Source organism: Brachyhypopomus gauderio, chromosome 12 (genome assembly GCF_052324685.1).
Source record: "Brachyhypopomus gauderio isolate BG-103 chromosome 12, BGAUD_0.2, whole genome shotgun sequence".
Taxonomy (NCBI): domain Eukaryota; kingdom Metazoa; phylum Chordata; class Actinopteri; order Gymnotiformes; family Hypopomidae; genus Brachyhypopomus; species Brachyhypopomus gauderio.
In genome coordinates, this window is record NC_135222.1 from 11,463,604 (window position 1) to 11,491,131 (window position 27,528).

The window sequence follows — 27,528 nt, forward strand, 5'->3', positions numbered from 1 at the left end:
CTCCACCTCACTGTGGTTGCTTATTCCCCATTCCTCTCTCTCTCTCCATTTAAAACAGTCCTCCACCCCCTTTCTTCCATTCTATTTCTTTCTTTCTCTCCCTGCCGCCAGAGGGGTGACCTCTCTCTGCTCCCTGTGAGGCAATAAAGATCAGGAAGTGGAACATCTCTCCAGATCCCTGCCATTCACAAATCATTGTGCCAGTCTGCAGCACACACACACACACACACACACACACACACCACTGCACTTCCGCTGTCACACTCAAACAGCGCCACATGCTGTATCTCATGCTGATGAGAGTTTGTACACTGCTTAGCCCCCCGTCACTCTGATTTACACACTGTAATGGCAGTGTATTGGCATTATGAGGAAAGGTGAAGACTTGCAAAATGCAGAGTATACATTCTCATCATAATATATTCATAATATATATACACTACATAGTACATCGTAGTATATATATTTTGAATATTCAAGAATATTAGAAGCACGTTTAGCTGTTTAAAGCTAAAATGAAAAAGTTTATTCAATTAATTAAAAAATTTATTTAGGGTAAATGCTTAACCTATTTGCAGATGCTCACCTGAACCACCTTCTGCAAGGTATCGATCCCTGGCATACAACACTGAATCCAACATGGATTCAAACAGGAGAAAGTATCCCTATGGAGAGATCAAACAAAACATCTTTCAATACATATCATATGGCACTCCTAGCTGGGAAAATGTACTATCATGAGATTACTCATTAATACTCTAATTATGTTTACATGCAATGCAAAATTAAAATATTAAAATTATTATAGATTAAGGTTATTAAGATGTTTATAAGTGCACACTACCCAACAATCTGCATTTACATGCACAGACAAGTAATCAGATCTAAACCTGTGCGCACACACAGAACACCACACAGGGCTCAGAGAGAAGAGCAGCAGTATGTTACTTTAGTTTCAGCTGGCACACTAGGGTTTTTAATAATTTTTAAATGATCGCAGACTCATATGCACTTATGATGGCAACCTCTCACCCCTTCTGCAATGTTATGCAACATACACTCACCGGCTACTTTATTAGGTACACCTTGCTAGTACTGGGTTCACCCCATTTTGCCTTCAGAACTGTCTTAATCCTTCGTGGCATAGATTCAACAAGGTACTGGAAACATTCCTCAGAGAGTCTAGTTCATATTGACAAGATAGCATCACGCAGTTGCTGCAGATTTGTCAGCTGCACATCTATGATGCGAATCTCCCGTTCCACCACTTTCCAAAGCTGCTCTATTGGATTGAGATCTGGTGACTGTGGAGGCCATTCGAGTACAGTGAACTCATTGTCGTGTTCAATAAACCAGTCTGAGATAATTCACACTTTATGAAATGGTGCGTTACCCACATGAAAGTAGCTATCAGAAGATAGGTACACTGTGGTCATAAAGGGATGGACATGGTCAGCAACAATACTCAGGTAGGCTGTGGCGTTGACACAATGCTCAATTGCTACTAATGGGCCCAAAGCGTGCCAAGAAAATATCCCCCACACTATTGCACCACCACCACCAGCCTGAACCGTTGATAAAAGCCAGGAAGGATCATGTTTTCATGTTGTTGATGCCAAATTCTGACCCTACCAACTGAATGTCACAGCAGAAATCAAGACTCATCAGACCAGACAACGTTTTTCCAATCTTCTATTGTCCAATTTTGGTGACCCTGAGCAAATTCCCTGTACCATTCTCTTTAAACCCTCGAGATGGTTGTGTGTGAAAATCTCAGTTTTTGAAATACTCAGACCAGCCTGTCTGGCACCAACATGCCACGTTCAGAATAACTTAAATCACCTTTCGTCCCCATTCTGATGCTTGGTTTTAACTGCAGCAGATCGTCTTGGCCATATCTACATGCATAAATGCATTGAGTTGCTGTCAAGTGATTGGCTGATTCAACATTTGCGTTAATGAGCAGTTGGACAGGTGTACCACAAAGTGGCCGTTGAGTGTGCATTTTCATTTGTGCTATAGTTCATGTAAACCATTGACATTCAGTTGCTCATACACTGGGGCTGTGTATCCTGAAACTGTTCTGTCTTTTGAAGTTTGAAGCATAAACTTTGTCTCCTCTGCAGACCATTTTTGGCTCCTGTCTTGTTGAATGTTGTAAACTTCCTTTATGACACAAAATGTACATACACAGATCACACTTAGAGTGTCTGATTAGTAATGTAATATAGGTGAAAACATTGCACAAAGGCAATACACAAATGCACATGTGAAATGATCATAAAGGGTCAGCTTTACAAAACACACAAACAGTCAGGTAACCAAGACATAAGACGAAGGCAGAGGAAGACATGATCATTAACAATGTATCTGTGGCAATTTGGGGAGTAAATAGGTTTTAAACATAAGTATTAAGGCATTTTTATGGAACTGCAAAAAATGAAACGCATACAAATCAGATATATGAAAAGCTGCCTGATACCACATACATACCATCATACTCTGCATACTCTGCACCCATTTTAAATGCTGTTTAAATGGTGGCCTATGTTGAGTCTAAGAAGGCAGCTATGTTATCCCTACTGTTATTCTATTAAGGCTGAAACAGAGAATCACAGACAAGAAGTCACTCTATCCCACAATCCTCCTTATAGCCTGGCTTTAGCTATAAACTAAAAGCACCACAACAACTCATCATTCACACCACCCCCCTCATCCCCAAAGAGCAACGCTATTGTCACCCTCCTTTTCAAGAGCAGCGCTATGGTTGCACAGATAAGACTTCTAATGACGCCCACACAAGGACACACTCTCACCTCCTCCCTCAAGGGGGTGGGGTGTACGGGTGGTGGGGGAGGGGTGCAAATTTATAACCCCGCCGTCTGTCCCTTGGGTGAACTTAGGTGGTGATGACGACGATCATGGCCCTGCATGGCAGGTTCAGCTGTATTATTTTTAAGGGGAGCATCCTTAAGGAAGGGAAAGGCAGACTGGGTAGTTGCTTCTCTCCCAGGGCACGGAAGGGCAGGTCAAGCCACCCCCCATGCCCTTGTTCACACTCTCTCGAGGTCGCTCTTAAACAGACTTAGCACCGGACCAACGGCTAAGCTGCTCCATGGCGTAATTTAGAACCCAATTTCACAGGCGGCTGCTTCCACTGCAGTGAACGAGAGCGAGCAATGGAGGGAGGGAGAGAGGGGGAGAAAGAGAAAGAGAAAGAGAGAGAGAGAGAGAGAGAGAGAGAGAGAGAGAGAGAGAGAAAAGCATCCAGTAGTAGAGTGACACATCCTCAGGCCTGGCCTTGAAGGCCCGAGAGTCATCACTCTCATCGCCTCTCCATTACCTATTAATTACTAAAACAAGGTATGGAACACACCTGGCTTGGCTCTGGGGAAAACATGTAATCAGCAGAGCAGAAATGATGAGAATGTAATAATCACACACAGTGATGACTCTGCTCATCTCATTCACACACGCGCATATACACACACGCATATACACGTGTGCAATCAATCCCACTTGAATCCAGACAAACTGATGAGATTTTTGCTAGACTACCACACAGATGACTCAAGTACATCTTTCCATACACCAGTGTGGTGTGAGTGGACACTGCTGTGGAATGACATAAAAGGCCAAACCCAAACAAAAGGTCTGCTACAGAGATAATCAGGAGTAAACATAGAACAGGTCTGACCCATGCTTGTGAAGAACACCACATAACAGAAGGCCTGGTCAAACATCTCTGTACAGCTTTCAAGAGCATCATTCAGTGGTTAAGGCTACCATACACATGTGCTACAGCCATGGTATGTCTGTTCCTGAGCTGAGCGTTTGTTGTGCGGAACAGCAGGTTTCCAAACCAACCACAATCTCCCAACTAAACAACCATCTGTAACTAATTAAATGTACAATAGCTTACTGAGATTAAAATCATTTGCTCATTTCCAGACTATGAAATTTTCCACAGTGGGGTTTGTGGAATCTTTGTCTCCAACATGCCATTTACATCTAATATAACCACGTTAGTCCTGTGAATCGAACATTCAACTATTCCTATAATTTAAATGTCCCTTTAACTGTCACCCACTCTGATGAAATCACATTTCATACATTATGAACATATGAACCACACCTACATCAAATAAATGACTAATACATGACTAGTGGAATTTACTGAAAAAAAAACCCTGCAAAGTGTGTGTATGACCAGGCTGTTCCCTCTGTAGCTTTGTTAGGATCTGTGTGGACCGAGCAGCGTGTAATGAAAGCTACTAATGAAATGCTAATGAAAATTGGACAGTAGCACTCATTCCAATTAAATGAATTATCTCATTATTGCACATGTAAGGGCACACGCACGCACACGCACAGTCACTTCTCCCTCTGAATCTGAAGTATGAAAGACTTATAACAGTATAATAGCCATTCCAAGTGTGTTAAGAACATTACCTTGCTGGGTATATGGACACACACAAAGCAGCCTGCGTTCTCTCTCCAATCCACTCAATCACACCCCAGTGTCAGTTGTAATTCCCAGGTCACCTCAGTCACACAGGCACAATTAGAAACGCTCCAGTGCCCACTGTAGTGGAGCTTTGACGAGGCTTCTGTAAACTCTTTGAATGATAGCATGTCAACAACTGAACAATTTATGAATGAAGTTGGTTTGCTTATGAGTAACAAAAACAAACACAAACACCTCAATCTCATAAACCGTTTTAACAGTGGTCAGATACTAAGTCGCTCAGTTTCTGAAGAATGTAAACTGAGAAAGAACCCATTGAATTTGCACACATAAGGACACTGCAGAAAGCAAGGCAGTTGGCCCAGCTTGGCAAGGGACGGCCCTGATTTGCATATCAATGCTGATGAGGAGGAAATGTAGCATATCATGAAAGTACTCAAGCGAGACAAGCTCTGTGTTTCCACGGTTACATTAAGGGGACAAAAGCTGCATGAGGGCCAAATTGTTGGCAAGTGGCAGAACAGGGGAAGAGCTGAGACAGGCAGCAAGCACGAAGGGATGAAGGGATGGTGGTGCAGGAGGGGCACCACATGAACCCTGTGGAGGGAAGGACATGCAGGAGGTGTCTGGAGCCCATGCTCTGCTTCTCTGTGACCGTCAGGGGCTTTTCCGTTCAGGTCAATTCCGTCTGTTTGAATTGCACAAGTGTAGTTTGAGTTTGTATGTGTGTGTGGGGAGACAGGCAGGGCAGCAGTAATCCGAGACTGAGTGAATGATTACTGCTGTACTCTCCCAAGGAAGCTACAAATGCTATTAGTAGGTAATGAGGCCAAATATCTGCCATTAATTCAGCTATACCATCTTACACACACACACACACACACACACACACACACACACACACACATGTACATCCACCCATGTCTACGCAAACCAATCTACATTTACACAAGCCAACCTCAGGTATTTAAACAACAGTGTGTAGAACAGAATGAAGAGAGTTGCGTCACTCTCAGTTTATTTTCCCTGAATGTTTCACTGCATCTCTTATATCCTGTGAGGGAAATTTGCTAATGTCATTTAAGATCACATGAGGACATTATGATTTAGTACATTAGCAGATTACTGTGAATAAAGTTGATCAGTGATTCGGTTCAGTGATTCATTTGTAATCATGTCCCTTGTTTGTGTGTAACCGGCATCAGGAGAATGTGTAGAGACAGAAAGTACTGTTATGTCTGTCATCTGTCAAATGTTAAGTCAATTTGAACAGACAGGTTTTCGGCAGCTATTCTCACTGCTACTATGAATACAAACATTTTCAGATTTACATTAGATATTCAAACTAACAAAATACCAACATGACAGCTTCTCTGTCTGTGTTGGGGCTGCTGTTCTCTTTGTGTGGTGTTGGTTGTTAAATTAAGGATGCACTTAATTTAATACAACTTCTTTGGTGGTCTTATGATGCACCGTTTAAAAGCTATTGAAATTATTACAAAAACCAGAGTGCGTAGTGTTCTGGGGCCTTTACGGCTGTCACTTGCGTCTAAGTTAAGGTAATTTGCCCCCAGTAAGGCCACCTGCATTCATAATGCCACATTGATGCCAGCCTTGATATTCACTGCTCTAATTATTATCCTCACCATAGGATTAGCTATTCTGACCAAATTACCATACATTTTAGCCAGTGCTTAGCTTGAATTTCAGACCTAGCTTTCATCCATTTTAACATTTTGCAATGTCACTAAAGTTGCTTTTTTCCATTTACGTAATATCGCCAAGCTGAGACATTTAGTTTCATTAGCTGACGCAGAGAAGCTGGTCCATGCTTTTGTCTAGTCAAGATTGGCCTATTGTAATGGTCTTCTAATTGGATGCTCTAAACAGTCCCTAAAGAAACTTCAACTTGCACAGAATGCTGGAGCAAGAGTCCTAACTAGGGCTAGAAAATTTGATCATTAGTCTTACTCTCTCTGCGTTACATTGGCTTCTGATTAAATATCGAATTGATTTTTAAATTCTTCTGTTGACCCATAAGTCATTAAATGGTCTTGCTCCACAATATCTGAGCGAACTCATTGCATACTACAACCCATCTCGTGTTCTGAGCTCCCAAAATGCTGAATTTCTCTTAGTTCCAAAAATTTGTAAGACTACAGCCAATCCGAGATTCTGACACAGATACAATCTTTAAATCTAGACTTAAGACTCACCCATTTAATCAAGCCTTCAGTTAATATTCTACATGTGAATGTGTGGAGCTCGGGGGCCCCCAGTCATTGAGACTTCTGGTAATCTGGGATGTTGATGCTGTCATCCAGCCGTGTCATGGCATCACTCTAGTTGTGAAAATGACTTGGGTGGAAAGCAATGTCTCAGTGAGCCCTCATGACTGTGGTCACCTCTGAAACCCTCCCTTTAGTTATGCTGCTATAGAAAAACCTACCAGAGCCACATGCTAGCACATCACTGGCACGTGAGCCATGTATGTTTAATTCAATGGTTGTCTAAATTTATGTTCACAAACTCAACCTGTATTTTATATCTTGGTTACATGCTTCTACCAAAGACAATTCCATATAAGCACCTAGGAGATGGTCTGGGTTGCCAGTGGATGGGCCGATGCCATGGATGGATGTGCCATTGCAAGAGGACGTGCTGATGCCAACTCCTACCTGAGGCTCACCATCTGCACTGAAGGGACTGTGACTACTCAGCCTGGAATTAGACCTACAACTAGAACTATAGAACTACATTTGAACTTTAAATATAGACTTCTGCTAGCGGGTCGCCCAATGGAGGATGGGTTTGAGTCTTGGTCCTCCCAAGGTTTCTTCCTGATCCATCAGCCATCTTATGGAGTTTTTCCTTGCCACCGTCACCTCTGGCTTGCTCATTAGGGATCTGGACCCATATGATTGTAAAGCTGCTTTGTGACAACATGTGTAGTAAAAAGCCCTATATAAATAAATTTGACTATGACATAAACGCAGGACATGACATTATTTTTCCATTAGGTTTTTCTTCTATATGACATTTTCCTCCATTTTAATTTGCTTTAATCATCATAGCTTTTGGGTTGGTTAACATTAAACTCAATTTACATGGGGGCCGTTGGATGTAGGATTGGGTGTGACTGGGTAAGACTGGGCCGCATCAAGAATTCCACAAAAAAAATGGTTTCAATGGTATCAGCATACTTCTCACCACTGAATGTTGTGCCTCAAACCATGAGTGCCTTGCATGCTGAGAAATGGGAGGTTTGTCTGAGAAAACTGGGCTTTCCATAATATAGGTTTTGAGGACAATGCTCCGACATAGTCATAGGCAGCACTGACAAGCTGATCCTGGCCTTGTTGATTCTTGTTCAGTACATTCAGCTCCTTGTGATATTGGGTTATGCAGACACATGCACAGTGGAGAGCAGATGTTAACATTACCTGGGCTTCCATGCAAACATGGAGAGCATGTGACTTACAAGGCATAATGAGTACTATAAATGCTTTTACAAAATCAAAAACAGATTGCCAGAAGTTTCTGTGGTCTCAAAATACAAGTACAAACCATGGTCAACTCTCAACTCAAAAAACTTATTCAAGACATTCTCCCTGCCAAGCCGACGTACCTCGGTGAAGTAGAGCACATCCTCATATGCTGACTATTTCCTCCAAAAAGCCATGGAACTGCTGGTGCTTTAAGGCCCTGGATCTGATATGTTTGATACATTTCACAACGTCAGACATCACATCGTCAAACTTCAGGAATTTGCTGCAAAGGGCTTGTTGATAGATAATGCAGTGCAATGGCCTCTTCCACACCCTTCTCTTCCAGTTTCTACCAGTCCATTTCTCCTCCCCGTCATTGATGGTGCTCCGTCAGTTTTATTCCAGCAAGCCAGCATCCACAATGGCATCACACAGCCGGTGGAATATCTCTTGATCAATGGTCTGGCCATGCACTGGAATCACTGTGAGCAAGTCCTCCATTACTTCAAAATTATCAACACCACAGACATACGTTGCGAGTTGCGCACTGCCAGTGATGTCTGTGCTCTCGTCAAGAGTGACTGATTATGAATGGAAATGTTTCGCTTTCTCAAGCAGTAAATGTAAACGGACAGGTCAGAAATGCCCTCTGCTACTGTGCTGGCTGATGTTGCTAAACTGACCTTCCTTTCATTGCAGCCTGTAACATGCACTTGGAACTCTCCATCTTCATCTCCATCTAGTTTTCCTGCCTTAGCGATCATCTCACTCACCACATAGCTAACTTCCACTGCTGCATCACTCTCTTTGCTTGGAGAAAGATTTTTGCTGCCTCAGTAGACACGTTTTAAGTTTGGCGATGCGGTCCTCTTGCTCCTCTCTCTGGTATTTTGCATATACTCCACAGCATATCGACTAATGATGTCTGATGTTATACTCATTGGGTGCCAAGGGCTCAAAGATGAACATGAAACATGGTTCAGACTGGACAAGGCTGAATTAACTCAGTTTAAGTTATTATATAACAAATATACATTTGTTACCAAACTTTTCCTTTGTAACAAAGATTACAAAAAAAAACCTTCATGAATGCAATTCTGTTTTGAATTTAATTAACCTTTCATTAAAATGTCTCTTAAACAGCATGACGACAAACAACAGTGAAGACTGCAACACTGCAAGTGAAGCTGGTTTCAGACATGGTCGTTGGGTGTCGCTTACACCTGTTAGCTCCTCTCACTCTTCAAAGTGGTGGCTGACTGAGAGGCCACAAGCATCAGACATGATGGATCACACAAGGAAAACCTTGCTCTAGCCCGAGCTGAAATCTCATCCCCACAACCAGCCACAAATGGTATCCCTCCCCCCTCTCTGCTTATCTTGGACTGTCCTTCTCTTCTTACGGTCTTTCCTTTCCATTATGTATTTTATCCTATTTTCTTTTATATCTAATTTCTCTGTCTCTGGTTCAATCTCATACAGACAATTTTTTTAGTTTTAAAGCAATCCATCGGTTGTTTATGAAAGGACAGTTGCAAAGATCAGACCTGTCTCCCTGCTATAGTAAAGCTCAGCTTTCAGAATTGTGTCTGATTTGTTGATTATTATATTCTTGCTCACCTTTCCTATGAATGAAACAAATTACACATTGCACCTTATAAATTATTTACCCATTTCTATCAACATGTTAGACAGCCTGAAGAGAGGAGATTGTGGCTACACTAATGTGGGATCTGATGGTTTGCTGACTTTCCAAGCAGTGCTTAAACTCACTTTAACAAATGAACACTATGTAGGAAAGGGCTGTCATATAATCAAGTAAATGGATTTCTTGCTTCTCAAAAATGTAAATTATTGATTTTTCCCCTCAAACTCTTATGAAACATAAAACCTCTTAGCTTTTCACATAGCAATGAAAGACCAACTCTTGGAGAATGAACACTAAACAGTAGCAGTACTAATCAGCTACACCTTTTTAGTTTGGACCCTATTTTGCCCTGAGAACTGCATCAATTCTTCATAGCATAGATTTACATTGACATTATGGAATCACAGTTGTTGCAAATTTGTAAACTGCACATCCACAATGTGAATCTCCCGTTCCACCACATGCTAATTGTGCTCTTTTGGACTGAGATCTGGTGACCGTGGATGCCATTTGAGTTCAGTGAACTCATTTGAGTACAGTGAACTCATTACCATGTTCAAGAAATCAGTTTGAGATTAACTGAGCTTTGTGACATGGTGCATTATGTAGGCACCATGCCGCCACAGACAAAAAGGGGGGGGGGGGGGGGGGGGGGGGATACTCTCCCTAGTGGCATGGCCCAAGTCAGGATGGATGTGGAACTACGACATCAGACGAACCCCCTTTAGAAGGGGGGGTCCCCATTGGTCCAGTCTCTCTACCTGGCTGCATCCCAGTGGCTACCTAGAGACGAAGAGCGCACACACCTTCGAGAACAAAGTGGTGTTGGTTCAGCACTCGGGCCCGTGCAACAAACGACCGTCGCAAGAAGTCATTAGTCCACTAGTTTATTTCTTTGGCGGAGGGGAGGAACCAGCTGTGGTCTTGTGCTTCAAAATTCAATGTGTTTGTACTCAGAGATGCTCTTCTGTACATCTCAGCTGTAATGAGTGTTTATTCGAGTTACTGTTGGCTTTATACACGCTCAAACCAATCCAGCCATTCTCCTCTCAACTCTGCTACCAACAAGGCATTTCTGTCCACAGAACTTCCACTCACTGGATTTATTTCTCTTTCTTTCACTGGACCATTCTCTGTATACCCTAGAGATAGATTCAAGTATTCAGACCAGCCCCCCCTAGCACCAACAGAGTTGCACATTTAGTGTCACTTAAATCACATTTCTTCCCCATTTGAACTTCAACAGACTGTCTTGACCATGGTTACATTTCTAAATGCATTGTGTTGCTGCAATGTGATTGTCTCACTACAGCTGTACGTTCATATGGGGTGTAATGCACAAAAAATATGGGGGCAAAAATATGTCCTTATAGGGATATTTCCAGATACAGCCTCTCCTTATGGGGACATTTTCTGCTATGTCTTCTAAACCAACAGTAAATCCATTTGGAGAATAAATGTGTCAGAACCTGGCAGAAACAGGGTAAAACAGTGGGTAAACATGAACAAATATTAAATCCACAATCCTAAATCTCTAAATGTCAGGAAGGCCAATTCTGAACAGAAAATAGGAAGGCAATGATTAGCCTTTGGCACAAACATAGTGGAGGAGGGACAAAGAAGACAATGAAATGGCATGAACACTCATCACTGAGGTTATAGTTATGGCCCATATAAATTGAAAGATGATTCATGATTCTAGGACTTCATTAACAATAAAAAACAAAGAGGACGAGTCCTCTATTCATTCCACATTAATCACAAAAATCCATATTTTAATTTAAAGTAAACAGATCAGGCCTTAATGCCGCTCACACTTAGACTGGCTATTAAGTTAGAGCGTAGCCAGTTTCCTCCCCATTTTTAAGCACCCCCTCATCTCCTCCCCTTCCCTTTGATTTATTCACTTGCACTTCTGCTTTAGCTCCTTGAGGAGGAACTTTCAACAAAACATGAGCACACTGGTGAAAACTCTAGGAAGTAGTGGTCTTATTCACAGACTCACAGACCTCTCATTTTTGTAGTCAGAGGGCTCGTCACTTTAACCACTCTCACCATAACTATAATCGCTTGTGCACTAACAATTTGTTGCAAACTAACAAACTAACTTGGCCAAGACCTGTTATTTGCAGTGGAAAAGTGCAGAACCACTCAGGATTTTGGCACCAGCACCATGCCAGTGGAATCGGGCTACATGGTGAAACGACACTCGGGCTTAATAAGAGTTCATCTGAATTCCACATCTGCCTCTGTCCATGCAAGTTAGCATGTTGCAGTCAGAGTGTTGAGTTTATCACATTGTAGTATTTAAAAACCATTAAACTCTTGATATGTCACAAAACGCTACCCAGAACCCCTAGACTTTCTCAGAATCACCTGCCATCTCCACAGAAATGAGAAGTGACAGGTGGCTCCTAAAATTATTAATGTGCAGAGAGTTTATGCCATTGTGGATTATGCGTGCTATTCTTCATCACTGTGTGGTACAGCACATCGCAATTTCAATTTTCCCCATGATTGAGAGTGGAAGAGAGAGGGCCAGGGTCACGAATGTGCCAGAGGCTATATGATTGGACAAACCAACGAGAGTCTTGCAGCCAACTAAAACTCAGCGTTTTATACTTTTGGATTAAAACAATGTCATGAGCTATGACAAAACCCTCACTTATAAAGACACTGGCCAATGCTACAAGAAAAGCTTTGAAATGAACGAAGGATGCAGTATATCCAGATTAATGGGATCAATGTCCCACCATATTCCAGTTGTCCCAACAGTCTCTTACGGGTAAGGTAAGAAAAGCTCTGACCCCACCCTCCACTGGAACATCACAGGCAGTTAACAGGAGATTGAGATTAGAAACTGAGATTAGAAATGCAAAAGGAGTCAAAGAAGACAAAGCTGTGTGTACACTCACCATCCACTCTGAAATAATGACATCCACCTTATCCACTGGCAGGTCTACTTCTTCTATCCTGCCTTTGATCAGGGTGATAGTGTTCTCTAGCTGATTCGATCTGGACAGCAACCACAAAAGCACACCAAAACAAGACATTAAATAGCACACAAAATCTTACTGGAGTTACTGAGGTTTTAAAATGCGCTTCACATGCGTTTGAACAAGTCCATATGTTATTATTTAAAACATTCTGATATGAAACACCAGAAGGGCGTATAGCTTTGTCCCTTGTATTATATGCATTATACTATAAGCATTTTCCACTATGCAGCAAATTACAGCACAGAGTTAGTGACACACACAGAAAAGAGTCATGGATATCAGCCTCTCTTAACTAAGGACCGAGTGAGTGAATGGGGACAGGGTATCAAAGGTGATATTTACCACTAAACGATTTTGCCGCAGATGGGAAATACATTCTAAACAAATCAGTCTGACTTCAGGCTCTTAAGTACCTCGTTTTATAGAATGAGTGTTAATTACAGTCATTTAACTCAGTCTTGTCCAACATGAGTCTTCATTCATCCCAATTACATCCTGACCAACCCAACAAAGCCTCCTCAAACCACCTTCATACCAGCAAACGGCAACGCTCACCAGCGTGTGAGCATTATGTGTGTGTGTGTGTTTGTGTATATACAAGGCCTTTTGGAGTTGAAAACTCATCCTTTTTTGACCAGCTACCATGTGCATCAATCTCTCTAAACACTCCATTATCATGACAGCTAATGTTAGTGGGGACAGAAACATTAGTCAAGGCCAGTGAGCACGCTCCTGTCCCAGCTGATCCTTATCTCTCCCCACTCACACTATCACCACCACCAGCACCTCACCCACCCTCAATAGTGCTCACACACTGCACCACCCCAACTCTGCACCACCACCACCCTGCTCCCACACAGCACCAGCTCCACCCTGCTCCCACACAGCACCACCCCAACCCTGCTCCACCAGCACCTCCCCCACCCTCAATAGTGCTCACACACTACACCACCCCAACTCTGAACCACCACCACCCTGCTCCCACACAGCACCACCCCAACCCTGCTCCCACACAGCACCACCCCAACCCTGCTCCACCAGCACCTCCCCCACCCTCAATAGTGCTCTCACACAGCACCACCCCAACCCCCAAACCTGCTCCCACACAGCACCAGCTCCACCCTGCTCTCACACAGCACCACCCCAACCCTGCTCCACCAGCACCTCCCCCACCCTCAATAGTGCTCACACACTGCACCACCCCAACTCTGAACCACCACCACCCTGCTCCCACACAGCACCACCCCAACCCTGCTCCCACACAGCACCAGCTCCACCCTGCTCTCACACAGCACCACCCCAACCCTGCTCCACCAGCACCTCCCCCACCCTCAATAGTGCTCACACACTGCACCACCCCAACTCTGAACCACCACCACCCTGCTCCCACACAGCACCACCCCAAACCTGCTCCCACACAGCACCAGCTCCACCCTGCTCCCACACAGCACCACCCCAACCCTGCTCCACCAGCACCTCACCCACCCTCAATAGTGCTCACACACTGCACCACCCCAACTCTGCACCACCACCACCCTGCTCCCACACAGCACCACCCCAACCCTGCTCCCACACAGCACCAGCTCCACCCTGCTCTCACACAGCACCACCCCAACCCTGCTCCACCAGCACCTCACCCACCCTCAATAGTGCTCACACACTGCACCACCCCAACCCCCAACCCTGCTCTCACACAGCACCACCTCAACCCTGCTCCCACACAGCACCACCCCCAACCCTGCACCACCACCACCCCAACCCTGCTCCACCACCACCACCACTCTCCAACCCTTCTCCCACACAGCACCACCACCACCACCCCCCCAACCCTGCTCCCATACAGCACCACCCCAACCCTGCTCCACCACCACCACCACCACCCCAACCCTGCTCCCACACAGCACCTCCCCCACCCTCAATAGTGCTCCCACACAGCACCACCACCAGCCTGCTCTCACACAGCACCACCCCAACCCCGCTCCACCACCACCACCACCCCAACCCTGCTCCCACACAGCACCAGCTCCACCCTGCTCCCACACAGCACCACCCCCATCCCTGCTCCCACACAGCACTGAGATTCTCTCTAATCTCATTATAAGAGCAAATCACCGCAAATTGGAAACTATGCGAAGGAGAAACGGAAGGGAATGCACCTATAAAGACTATAATGACACACTCCATGCATCTGTGTCATGGCTTATGGATAAGCAATAAAAACAAGGAGGGTCCAGTCACACCATACCTCTGGTGAATCTAATATACATCACCAGGAACTTCATAGGCCATGAGGAGCAAAAGAAGAACTTCTTTCTTCAGCGTAAAATCACCAGAGTATAACTGTTCTAAAGGAACTGTCAAAGAAAAACCCATTTGTCCAACTGAAAAACAAAAAAATGGCACACTTCAAAAGCAGCTTGGAGGCAGCCACTGGTCACAAACAGCCTGTGATCCGTAGCTCCATCAGTTAAGCAAGCGTCTCCATCCCTCCATCTCCTCTGCCATTACATACCTCTCACTCTCTGTTCCTCTCTCTCCTGGGTCAGGCGTGATTGGGGGTGTACGGAAATATGTGAAGTACTAAGTATCTCAAACTAGTCCACACACACACACACACCACACACACCCTGCCCAGAGGCCCAGTGAACTGTAAAATTAAACTATGCCCTCTGTACATACTACTGCCTGCTTGCAGCCCCTCAGCTCACATTCTAATAGCAACAACAACCATAATCACACATTTCTTGGAGAGGCACCCACACTGTGAATTGCTCCAAACAAAAACGCAGCATCACTGCCCAATGCTCCTGTACGATTTGCCGATCTCCACACAGCTTGTGCACAGGGCAGTTTAAAAAACAGAATGCTACAACAAAAAATAAATAAAGTAGCAGGCTGGATGACGGAGTTTCTTAGTACAGCAGAGATGGCCGGACGGGGCAGGTGTGCAGGTGTCGTTACTGCTTCACCACTCCCTGCTCTGCTACCCACCACCATCCAGAGCAAGTGAAAAGCTGATTGGGCTGTTACTGAAGTCAGCTACCTGAGAGAAATAAATAAAGCCTTGCAGGTTGGAGGTCCTCTGCAGGAGACTACTGGGTAATGGTGTACAGTCAGCATTAGAAACTGTAGTCCAGAATGGCTGTTTGGGGTGGGAGATTGAGGCCAGAGCAGTAACACAATGAGAGAGGCTGGGGTTGGCGAGGCCATTTATGCAGATATTCAGTAAAATGATGTAGGATACAAAGTGAATCAAGCACTGGAGGTTTTTCAGTGCAGGACAGGACAAAACAGTGAGGAAAACAATTTAAGTTAAACTCTATAAAGCTGATTTTTTAATTCAATGTTGAAAGAACATGGTGTGTAATTTAAGCAACACAAATTCAGTGCACATTTACCTAGCGGCATTAGCATAATTTACAATTAGCATTATACTGGCCCATATCAGCCTCACCTCTGTAGACCTACCAGTGACCTGCCAGTGCAGTTATCACTCACTCACCTGACGATGTCCATGGCTTGGTAGATGATTTCTGACTGGTCAACACCGATGACCTTTTTAGCCCCAGAGCGTGCAGCGAACATTGAGAGGATTGCTGTGCCGCAGCCCACGTCCAGCACCACCTATAGGCCAGAGTGAGGGACAGCACGTCACCTTTCTACGCACCGCAAACCAACAGTGACCGCAAGGTCGAGCCTGCCAGCTTGTCCTTGCCACTGCGGCCCCGGAGGCAGAAATAATGGTGCCCGGAGCGTTTGTCATGCTGACGGGGGCGAGACGCCTCACTGGTTGTACGCTCACACGCCCAAAAGCCCTCTGGTCCAACACTTCAGACAAACCAGGGGTTTGTTGGCCTCCACTTCGTTGCTGTTTTTCTGAACACCCCCCCCGCCCCCACCCCCCACAAACCATGTCCAACTGCGGCTGCCTAAAACTGATCTAACCTGTGTCAGCACATAATAAATGGCTTCTGTATGAGCCCCTGTGTATTACACCGACAGCCTGCATTTTTGTGTATGCACACGTACATGCCGGTGTGTTTGAGACACAGAGAGAAACAATATGGGCAGCGTTTCTTGTTATCAGTTCTTTGCAGTCGGACGGAACGTTCCTGTAGGAGCGGGGAAGGAAAAATGCCTTGGCTCATAATAAAGCATCAGGGCGTAAATCAGAGAGGGCCATCATGACCCACACCACCCTACCCCCTCCCAGTTGACACCAACGCTGAGATAGTGGGACGAGAGCCCTAGTCCAGATGAGAAGAGGACCTGGTACTCACCTTGTCCTTGAAGACATCTGGGTTGCTGTACATGAAGTCTCGGTAAGTCTCGGTCCGCACTTTGTCCTGTAGAGGAGGAAAGCGGTGAAACAGAGAGTGGCGATGTAAGCAGTGACGGAGTGTCACCATTATTTTTTCCATTAAGAAGACAGAACGCAGCCTTCTCACCAAAAGAGTAATCGTGAAACAAATTCCAATCATTCAAGACGAGAATTTAATTCTTTCAAACAGCCTTTGCCGCAGTTCTGAAGATGACTTTCTCTTTTTTGTAATCCACAGACAAAATCAGAAATCAAATTAACAGGCATTAAACAGTAAAGAGGGAGATCTTATTTTAAACAGAATCATGACTGCGTCAGACTATAGTTGATAGGGTATGTAATCACTAATGATTTTTTAAGAGGAGAGAGAGGCAGGAATTGACAGAATTGTTGCATTTGGAATGAAAAATTAAATGAATTTGACCTTGACATTTCTTGCTTCGACAGCAGAATCTTGGACAGAAATGGCTAATTAACCTGCCAATCAAAATGAGCACCACCCAAATCAGCTCTAGAGAACATGCTGAAATCATGCTAAAATATATGCATTCTTGGACTGTGCAGGAAATGTTTAACATCCAGGCACAATAATATAAATCGTGAAGTGAAGTGCACAAAAGTCAAAAGTGAATATGATTATGACAAAAGAAATGTGTCTAAAAGTCTTGTCAGCTTTTAGTTAAGCAGGCAGGGAGAAGTGATGGTGGGGGGGAGGTCGGGTGCAGGTGGGGGAGAGGACTCGTGTGTGTGTCACTGCTACACCCTATGACGGTACACGGCAGCAGTTTTATAGCGGCCAGTAAAACGCATCATCGGCGTGCCGCACCACCCACACCCTCCTCTCCACTGCGCACGGCATGACAGAGTTTCGACTCTGACGCCAACTCTCAGTTAACGTAAAGAGAAATAGGCACCAATCAGCAGGCAACCTCTCAAGCTTCTACCGCAGTGTGTTCTAGCGACAGAGCCCCTCCAACGAGGAGAAGACCTCAAAATGCACCTCCGCAGACAAGAGCAACCACTGAACAGAATGACCTGCAACTTACATTACTGCATCAAAGTTACAGCACCTAGAGTAAACTGATGATCAATTTTGGGCAAAATCCAGATCTTTCTCACTTGTTTTGTGGTAGTGATGGAGTTTACATACAGGTGTGTGTGTGTGTGTGTGTGTGTGTGTGTGTGTTTTTCTTTACTGAAGACATCAGAAATGATGTACTGAACTTGTCCAATAGGTTCCAAGTACTGCCAGGCCTCTCTGGCCCGGCCCACAGACCCACCTTGAGCATTTTCTCATGGATGCTGTAATGGCTGTATGAGCTGAAATAAGCCTCATCTTCCTCCTCTCGCAGCTCAGCGATGACCCCTGCAGATGTGGACCCCTGTCCCGTGCCCGAACTTAGCACAAGACCTTGGGCTAGCAACCTTCGCCGCACGCACACAAACAACAGACACAACACACAGAGGTCAATGAAGAGAGCAAACACTCCAGTGCTCCCAACAATGCGCAGTGTGTGTGCACGTGTACCTGCACTCCCGACCTAAAGCAAAGCACTGCAGTGGAATTTTAGCCCAGCTTCCACTTGCATTGCCCTCCCCTCCACCCCGCACCCCTTTCTGCCTCACTATGCGCCTGACACTCTGGGCTTAATGCTGCCCCCTGCTGTTGTAGTTAAAATCACACAGCAAAAGAAAAAAGAAAAAAAAACGCCCAATAATTAAGTGACAATTTACATTTTTTCCCCATTTCATTTCAGACTGAACTCTAATACATATCTTAGGCTAATCCAGAGTCAAATGCTATGCTTGCCTGCAAAATACAAAAGATAAAACAAATTATATATCTCTGCTTCTGCAAGTTGTAATAATAATAATACTTTATTTTTATATAGCGCTTTTCTAAAACCCAAATACAATCATCAATACACAGAACAACAGAACACACAGAGAGCAGAGGATCAACAGTTATGAGAAACAGTTTAGATGACATGACAGTTAGACACCCGGCTGTAGAAAACCTATAAGACAAGGAGGTGCAAAATAGTTTAGAGTCTTCCAAGTAGGAGAATCTTCAATTGGATCTGGTATTTACCAGGAAGCCAGTGAAGATGCTTGAAAACAGGTGTGATGTGGTCATGAGAGTAATTATTATTATTATTGTTATTATTATTATTATTAATAATAATAATAATAATAATAATAATAATAATCTTAATTTATATAGCACTTTCCTTTTCAATAAAAAAATCTCCATGTGCTTTACATCCATCCTATCAGATGTGAAAGTTGAGGGTCAATTAAACTGACTTGAGTTTGTGCATGTCATCCATGGCTCGAGCCAAGGCCTCCTCTGCCCGCTGTGCCCTCTCTTCTGCCTGCTGTGCCCTCTCCTCAGCCTCCAGGGCCCTGTGGGGCAGGACTGCAGCCTGCGGGCTTCCTGGAGAGCCTGGGATCAGGGCATCATCTCCTGTCAGGTCCTCCACATCTGCAAGTCATTACAACACACCTGAAGACAGCTAACCTCATATAAACACAGGTGGCAATAAAGGCTGAAGACGCTTTTAGGGACTTTTTAAAGAACAAAAATTACTGATATTTGTCTGCTTTGTCAAAAGCTTTAACGTTCATCCTGCCATGAGTTCTCTTTAACTTCCAATTGCTTGACAATTGCTCTGGACTACAAAATAGAACTTTTCACCCCACTTGTCAATGTTTCCCAACACCCCACTGTTACTGGAACAGATACTAATACGTGGAACAGCCTTGATGTGTTTGGAGCTGAACAATAACAAAAGTGTGGACTACCTGAAAGACTCTAAAAGACTGGGGTAGAGCAGCTTAGAAACCATAGCTGCTAGACTCTAGTTACGTAACAGTAAACGACAAGTGAGAAAGAAAAACTGAAAGACTATCATCAGAAGCTCAGAGTGATGTACATATAAATGTCAGTTTGTTTTTCTGCACCTATCTGCAGCAGAGGGTCATCAGGCAGGGCAGGTCTCATATAATCATCACTGTCCCACGGTAAAACACCACCTGACACCACAGCCAAGCTCTGCCCAGTGAACTTCTGTAGATCAAATGGGGCATCCATTTTAAGTGTTAGTTCAATCAACATAAACTTTGATGCTGCATTAAGATCTTTTTGCAGATATACAGGGGGACTGGTATCAGGTATTAACTGCTGAAGAAGACACAGAGGCCTACATACATAAAACATGCATGTGCTGTGTAATGAAGGAAAAGGCAAAGTGATACCTCTGTTCTAATATAGTTGATCATCTTTATGTATCCATAGTCATCAAGCCCTGGTAATGAATCATGATAAAAAAAAAAGATCCATAACTATTTCCACAAAAGTAATCTGACTATATTTCAATCTGAAGACCTTCATATTAAAAGACATACTATGTTTTTTCACCAGTCCTGGGATATCCACGCCATGATCTGATTTGCAGTGGTGGAAAGATTCAGATACAGTGCAAAGGGACCTATTCGAGATAACAGTAATTACATGGCAGAAAGCCAGAAATGGGACATTAATAAAGAATGGAATAAAAATCTCTTTAAATATATTCATGTACATACAGATTAATATAACCGTTATGTTACAGTAAGTCAAACACAAACTAATATGTCAACAGCAACCCCTCTCCAATACGTAAAATATCAAAGGTTATGTCTACTTCTGTTGATCAACGCTTTTGTAAGCTACCTGTCGCAGAACAAACACAACACGGATACATTTTCGGATTCCTCCTCCACAGACTGCCACAGGTCATCATCACTGTCCGACAGTTCAGGAACCTCGTCGTTGCATTCAACATCATGATCTGCAGCAATAACATTAACAGCACTACAATGTATTTCCCCGCAGAGACCCGGATCATGCGGTATTACATATCCAACATTATATGTACGTATATTAACTGAGATTATTATCAAAGAGACGACACAATAATTCAAAAAGCAACCGGCTAAATAAGGTTTTAACACATAAGGAGAGTAAACACGTAATTATTTTTAGATAAACACCAGTTAGGTAAACATTGTGTGAATCGCTGAAGTTCAAATGTGACGCAAGAATATAGCGAAGGCAAACTCAACATATAAAAACATTTTCACGTGTACCTATGTATTCCGCCATGCTGCTTCCTTTGGTTTCCTGCGTCTTCCGGGTCATTCCAGTTAAAAAAGAAGTATTTACATGACATTACCGCGTGATGTCGTTGTTTGGTCTCAAATTCTGGAGATTTTACGAAGCTCTGACAGGAAATAAAATTATTTCTATTAGTGCACGACGTAGAAGCGTAAAAGTTGTTTTTACTTCAAGAATTATTATAGCTACTATAATTACGGAGAAATTGTAAAATGCCTCTAGTCCAATTATATGACTGGATAGAGATAGATATATATATATACACACACATATATAAAAAATACACACACATACACGTTAGACAATGAAACTGAAACACGTGGTTTTAGACCATAATTTATTAGTAAATCAATTATTTTACAGCCATTACAGCGTCAATTTGTCCTGACTCGCTCCTCCAAAACACCCCAAAGTGGCTCAATAATATATAGATCTGGTGACTGTGCAGGCCATGGGAGATGTTCAACTTCATTTCATGTTCATCAAACCAATCTTTCACCAGTCTTGCTGTGTGTATTGGTGCATTGTCATCCTGGTACATGGCACTGCCTTCAGGATACAAATGTTTGAACCACTGCATGCACATGGTCAGTGACACACCCATCTTGCACAATTGGGCCAAGGGAATTCAGCCCAAACCATCACTGATCTACCCCCATGCTTCAATCTGGGCAACATGCGCAGATGTTGGGGCTTCTCCACATCGTACCTCTCCCGGATGTGAGGGAAACAGTAAAGGTGGACTCATCAGAGAACAATACGTTTCACATTGTCCACAGCCCAAGATTTGCACTCCTTGCACCATTGAAACCGACATTTGGCATTACCCCGAGTGACCAAAGGTTTGGCTATAGCAGCCCGGCCATGTATTTTGAGCCTGTGGAGCTCCCGATGGACAGTTTTGTTGGAAACAGGAGAGTTGAGGTGTACATTTAATTCTGCCATGACTTGGGCAGCCATGGTTTTTGTTTTTTGGATACAATCCAGGTTAGCACCTGAACATCCCTTTCAGACAGCTTCCTCTTGCGTCCACAGTTAATCCTGTTGGATGTGGTTTGTCCTTCTTGGTGGTATGCTGACATTACCCTGGATACTGTGGCTCTTGAAACATCACAAAGATTTGCTATCTTGGTCACAGATGTACCAGCAAGACATGCACCAACAGTTTGTCCTTTTTTTAACTCCAGTATGTCACCCATAATGTAGTGTGCAATATTTTGAGCAAAACTGCTCTTACTCTGCTAATTGAACCTTTACAATCTGCTCTTACTGGTGCAATGTGCAATTAATGAAGATTGGCCACCAGGCTGGTCCAATTTAGATATGAATCCTCCCACACTAAAATGACAGGTGTTTCAGTTTCATTGTCCAACCACAGTGTGTGTGTGTGTGTGTGTGTGTTCCAACACCCCGTGGTTGGACAATGAAACTGAAACACCTGTCACTTTAGTGTGGGACACACACACACACACAGAGTACAGGCCAAAAGTTTGGACACACCTTCTTTATTTCCATGACTATTTACATTGTAGATTCTCAGTGAAGGCATCAAAACTATGAATGATTACATGTGGACTTATGTACTTAACAAAAAAAGGTGAAATAACTGAAAACATGTTTTATATTCTAGTTTCTTCAAAATAGCCACCCTTTGTTCTCATTACTGCTTTGCACACTCTTGGCATTCTCTCAATGAGCTTCCGTTAATTAACCCTGATAAGGAAAACCTGAAAACCATTTCAGGTGACTACCTCTTGAAGCTCATTGAGAGAAGGTGCGTCCAAACTTTTATATATATATATATATATAATGTGTATGTATATATATATATATGTATATATGTGTGTATGTATGTCTGTATGTCTCTTTAAGTCTGTTGAACTTGGATGGTTTGTACGTGATATTTCATGGTCTAGTTTGGCTATGGATAGTTTTATTTTTGGTAAACTGGTCTGGTTTACAAGAATTACTCACCTTGGATGCCTTTGTAAATAGAAGGAACTGACAAGGCTAGGCATGGTCAATGCTGTAAGTGCTCAGGAGATAGATGGGTTACAGTTTTATCTCTAAGAGTATAGTGGACTTTAAGAGAATCAAGTGACTGAATAAATAACCAGAGACGTGTATGAATACAGTTTATCGTGTAAATGGAAAGTTATCACTCTCTCACTTTCAACATGTTTCACACTCATCAATGGATGAAACTGTTTTTTTCTCAATCTACACAGAATGTTCAACATGGACAAAACAATTTATATTGCAAATAAGAGACTGAAATTTACTTTTGTATATAACTTCAAATACTTTGTCTACTCATAACAACTGTAGTGCATCCTGCTTCCATAAATGTGCTTTGATATGCATTTAGTCTTACTGGAGCCCACCTGCACCTAACTGCATTTACTGGACATAATTAAGATATTCATATACCATGAGGTTGAGAATTGTCCTTAGACTTGTGACATATGAATGTGTCAAGGAACCAGCTTGGGTAAGTAAAGAAGAAAACATGTGCATGGTTAAAAGTGCCCAAGAGAATGGTAGTCTTCATCATTCTCCAATGGAAGATGTTTGAAACCAGCAGTGTTCCTATATCTGGCCACCCAGCCAAACTGAATAATCAGGTATGAGTTGTCTTTATAGTAGTCAAATGGAATCTATTCCTCCTTAAATGCTCATCAGAGCTTGCTTGGAGTTTGCCAGAAGGCACTGGAGCAATTCTCAAGACCATGTGTAGCAAGATCATATGTTTTGTTAAATGAAGACTGAAATATTTAATCGCAATTCCCAGAGGTGTGTTTAAAGGACACCAGGCACTATGCCTGGTGTAACAATTACATAATTAATGCCAGCTTTGATCATGGTCTAAGGCAAAATTTTACATTTCAACAAGACAAAAACCTGAAGGGATGCAAAGGAAATGAATGGCTTTTGGGAAACTCTTGGCCATTCCTGCAGTGACCCAGCCAGATTCTGAACCTAAACCCAATAAAATGTCTGGAGAGAAATTAAAATGTTCCCCGACACTCCCAGTCAACCCTGCATGAACTTAAACAGTAATGCCATGAATGGGAAAACGCTTCCAATAGAAGCTAGTGCCAAGCCTGTGGGATCATTCCCAATAAGACTTTCTGGCAGTCCTTTATGCCAAAGTTTTAACCAAATGCTAAGAGAAAGGTCTGATTTTTTTTATTTTAGTACATTTAGAAAACATTCCTAAACACATTGCTTTGATTTTGGTTTGTCATTGTGGAGTATTATGTGTAGATTGGGAGAGGGTCTTAGATCCAATTTTAAAGTGACATGTACCAAAATGGGGAAAACCTGAAAGAGTTTGAAGATGGAGAAAATTGGAGATAGTCTAAAAGTATAGGCATCAGATCCAAAAAAAAACCTGAGGATGATTTTTAGTGTAGCTGTCAGATAACTGGGCAGAACATAAACACACCCCATTGCCATATTTTTGCACTCATACATTACTGCGAGAATTATATTTAAAATTCACATATTACATAGAGAACCGTTGTCTTTAGGCTAATGTGCACATTATTACTGGGTATTCAATTTATCATAACCAACAGACAGCAGATATTTTCAGATTATAAAGACTCAAATATTACCTCCTTAATTAAATTACATATTAACTCCTTTCAAATATATGCCTCTTTCCCTGATTCAAGACAAGACTATAAACATCATACAATGTTATACATTTATACAGTCATTAACATTTCTCACAAAACTTCCCTTTATGAAACACCAAAATAAAGTCGTAGTTGGAGATGATAATTCTGAGCATAAAATACTCTTATTGCTTCTCTCCAATTTTGCCAAGGTTGGCAATTGCTTTGTTCTCAAGGATCTCCGTTTTGCTCTTCCCTTCAATGAGTGTGTTGAATATCATGGCTCTAGCAACTGATGTGATGGGGATGGACATTGTGGGCAAAATGGAGGAAACTGCACCCAGGAATCTCTGAGCCACCCACTCCGCTGGCCTGCTCTCCTCTCTGTTCACCAGGAGAACTCTAAAACATACGAGCACAGTTATTCCCACACCTCCATTATATACATGTGGAAAATATAATGAAACAAGGAATAAAGAAATAAGAATGAACAATGCCAATGTAAATATTATATTCCAGGTTCTGAGAACTAGATTGGTAAAAACTGTTGTAAAAAGATGTTAACTTACGCAGGTCTATAGATAGAAAAACGTTCAAAGCCAAGTCCTTCTATTTCTGCTTCAACCTGACCCTGCAAAACACCAACAGCAACAATTAAATGTAATCCTGGGTCTGAAACAGCATATTAATACAACATACATCTTGAGTACTTCAAATCATTAAGCAAGCCATTCATTTCCACTGGTTTCAAGTATCTTCAAACTGCATTTTAGAAAAATTAATATATTAATTAAGAATTTCCTAGAATAAATTGTAGTGTATAACCTTTGTTTTCAGGTACAGAAAACTGCTGGCTTTATTGGCTCCTTTGGTGGATTGTAGGTGGAAGTGAGTGCAGCCTCCAGCTATGGCAAGCTCTGCAGACTTGAGCACGTAATCGTGGTCCACACGGATGAATCCTTCCTGCAACACTCAACACAAGGGAAAGTGAGTCCTAATGTCACTTCTTAAAACTGATCTGTTAAATCAAGTCCCTGTAGCGTGGGGGGCCAGTCTAAACTAGTTTGTTCTATTGCATCACGACCTAGAGATGAAAGATAAATTGTGGATGCAATTTCTCCAAGGCTTAGGTTTTTGGACACTGTAAACACACCTGACAGAAAACCCTGAATATTGCCTGTAAACTCTTCACATGCTCACTTCTCTGTCAGTGCCCACTAATGGGTGTGTCTTCATCCCCTAGATTTAAACTTGATCTTGATTAGGTGGAATCAATAGTAACTCACAGTCCCAGCTTTGGCTTTGGTTGTTCCCAGACAGCAGTATCCAACATCATGACCCTGAAATGCTGCTGCATAGTCTTCCAACTTCTCAAAATCAACCACCTCTTGGACCTTAAGAAATAACCCAACCACAACCATAAGTAGGACTCCTTGTGATTGCTTGTCATAGATGTGAAAACTATATGACCAATAGAATACCAGATTTTCAAAGGCTTGATCCTCAAAGTTCAGCTTCCGTCGTCCAATGAGTGTGACCTTGGAGAATATTTTACGTTCCACAATTTCTTTTAGTAGCACTTTTCCTGTCTCTCCTGATGCACCGAGAATGAAACAAGTTTTATTTTTTTGTTTTAAGTTGTTTTCCAGTGCATCTAAATCCATCCTTTAAAATCAAAAGAAAAAAACAAAAGAAGGCGATTAGTTTGGTTCGTGTCCGCTAACTAACCATATAACCATATAAGAAGTATAACTAACCATTGCCCAGGATTTACATCGCATATTATTTGGCCAGTGAGAAGATAGGCCATTTAACATTAATCTTGTCAAATGAATGTGAGTTTCCCCTGTCGAAACGTGGATCCTGTTGTGGAAAAGCTGTCACATATTAAGGCGCGCAGATACAAAATGTTTTTAATACACGAGGTGTCATTTTGCCAATTGCGATTTTAAGCGAAGCATCAACATTCGAGCCCATCTACCTTTCAGTTGTAGCATAGCTGGGATGATCTGTTGACTCGGAATTCTCCATGTAGTAAATAACGATAGCGAGTAGAGAGATTAAAACGGTAAAGAGACTAAATACGTTACTGCAGCTAATGTCAAATAATTTCATAACAGATACTACTAACAGCCCTTTTCAACCTAAACGCTTCCTGTTTTAAGCTCGTAGCTACGCGCACGCGCAGTTCACAGCTTTTTTATTGCGGTTAATAAGATATTTGATACTAAACCTTGAATTTAGTCAATGAAAGCTTTAAAACAAATGTGTTTAAGATCTAATACTGTAAGTATTGAGTCGCCCGTATTTCGATACTAGTTTAACTCATTACCGTAGCTTGTTAATCCGTGTATCATTCGTTCATTTGATATTCAACTTAAAATCAAAATCGGAAAATCAAAAAACCATTCATTATTTTGTTTTTCGTTTTGAATATAAAAACAAAAAAACAAACCAGGCTTGTATTTTTCAGTTTTTTATTTGATGATCCAAACAAAAATAGCAAAATAAAAAAACGGGTTCGGAGCCGAACTTGATTTTGATTTTTTAACTTGACCCATTTGTGTGCCCCGGAAGTTACTGATATGTTTATTCTTCGTGGTCTTCGTTTGTGCGGGAGTGCGCTGCAGTGTTACTTGTTCTACTCTGAGCCTAAACATTGGAACATAGTCTATATTGGTATAGACAACGTGACCATATTGGAACCACATTCTAGATTAATTAAATATTTATTTGAAGGTGGCAAGACGCCTGCAGAGATTTCGTGCACGTTGCAGCAAATGGATATCCAGTGATGATCCGGTGTTAATATTTGTCATTGT

At 42.5% G+C, this 27,528-nt stretch overlaps 2 protein-coding genes and 1 long non-coding RNA gene across 5 annotated transcripts in view; 1 reads left to right on the forward strand and 2 right to left on the reverse strand.

Moving 5' to 3' along the window:
- The window catches only part of prmt3 (protein arginine methyltransferase 3), a 36,879-nt gene extending 15,685 nt beyond the window's left edge, over window positions 1-21,194 (reverse strand). Inside the window, exons 1-11 of the mRNA XM_077023128.1 lie at window positions 21,056-21,194; window positions 20,640-20,757; window positions 20,333-20,415; window positions 20,183-20,232; window positions 19,889-19,994; window positions 19,232-19,409; window positions 18,205-18,349; window positions 16,884-16,949; window positions 16,106-16,227; window positions 12,520-12,619; window positions 587-665 (exon numbers count right to left, since the gene is read on the reverse strand). Coding sequence (XP_076879243.1) covers window positions 587-665; window positions 12,520-12,619; window positions 16,106-16,227; window positions 16,884-16,949; window positions 18,205-18,349; window positions 19,232-19,409; window positions 19,889-19,994; window positions 20,183-20,232; window positions 20,333-20,415; window positions 20,640-20,757; window positions 21,056-21,107 — 1,099 coding nt within the window. The 5' untranslated portion in view covers window positions 21,108-21,194. The remainder of the gene's footprint in view (window positions 1-586; window positions 666-12,519; window positions 12,620-16,105; window positions 16,228-16,883; window positions 16,950-18,204; window positions 18,350-19,231; window positions 19,410-19,888; window positions 19,995-20,182; window positions 20,233-20,332; window positions 20,416-20,639; window positions 20,758-21,055) is intronic.
- Window positions 21,195-24,464: 3,270 nt separating this feature from the next.
- On the reverse strand, window positions 24,465-26,884 carry htatip2 (HIV-1 Tat interactive protein 2). Of its 3 annotated transcripts, XM_077023130.1 has the most exons (7): window positions 26,688-26,813; window positions 26,464-26,583; window positions 26,188-26,371; window positions 25,993-26,100; window positions 25,532-25,669; window positions 25,276-25,337; window positions 24,465-25,108 (listed from the first exon to the last, which is right to left on the reverse strand). In XM_077023130.1, the coding sequence occupies exons 2-7, from the start codon at window positions 26,514-26,516 to the stop codon at window positions 24,892-24,894; spliced, it is 762 nt and encodes a 253-aa protein (XP_076879245.1). In that variant the 5' UTR covers window positions 26,517-26,583; window positions 26,688-26,813; the 3' UTR covers window positions 24,465-24,891. The 3 variants fall into 3 exon arrangements, with proteins under 3 accessions (XP_076879245.1, XP_076879244.1, XP_076879246.1); XM_077023129.1 differs by lacking the exon at window positions 26,464-26,583 and having other exon boundaries at window positions 26,688-26,884; XM_077023131.1 differs by lacking the exon at window positions 26,464-26,583 and having other exon boundaries at window positions 26,188-26,300; window positions 26,688-26,852.
- Window positions 25,551-27,528, forward strand: part of LOC143527822 (uncharacterized) — a 33,068-nt gene continuing 31,090 nt past the window's right edge. Inside the window, exon 1 of the long non-coding RNA XR_013134279.1 lies at window positions 25,551-25,693. This is a non-coding gene — a long non-coding RNA (uncharacterized LOC143527822). The remainder of the gene's footprint in view (window positions 25,694-27,528) is intronic.

What these genes read in the sequence shown, in the direction of transcription:
- htatip2 (XM_077023129.1), bottom strand. Translation starts at nt 26,821, where the DNA reads ATGAAATTATTTGACATTAGCTGCAGTAACGTATTTAGTCTCTTTACC. An exon ending in TTCTGTACCTGAAAACAAAG is followed by an intron (nt 25,338 to 25,531) that starts GTTATACACTAC and finishes GGTGTTTTGCAG; the next exon opens with GGTCAGGTTGAAGCAGAAAT. An exon ending in TTTTCTATCTATAGACCTGC is followed by an intron (nt 25,109 to 25,275) that starts GTAAGTTAACAT and finishes CGTATGTTTTAG; the next exon opens with AGTTCTCCTGGTGAACAGAG.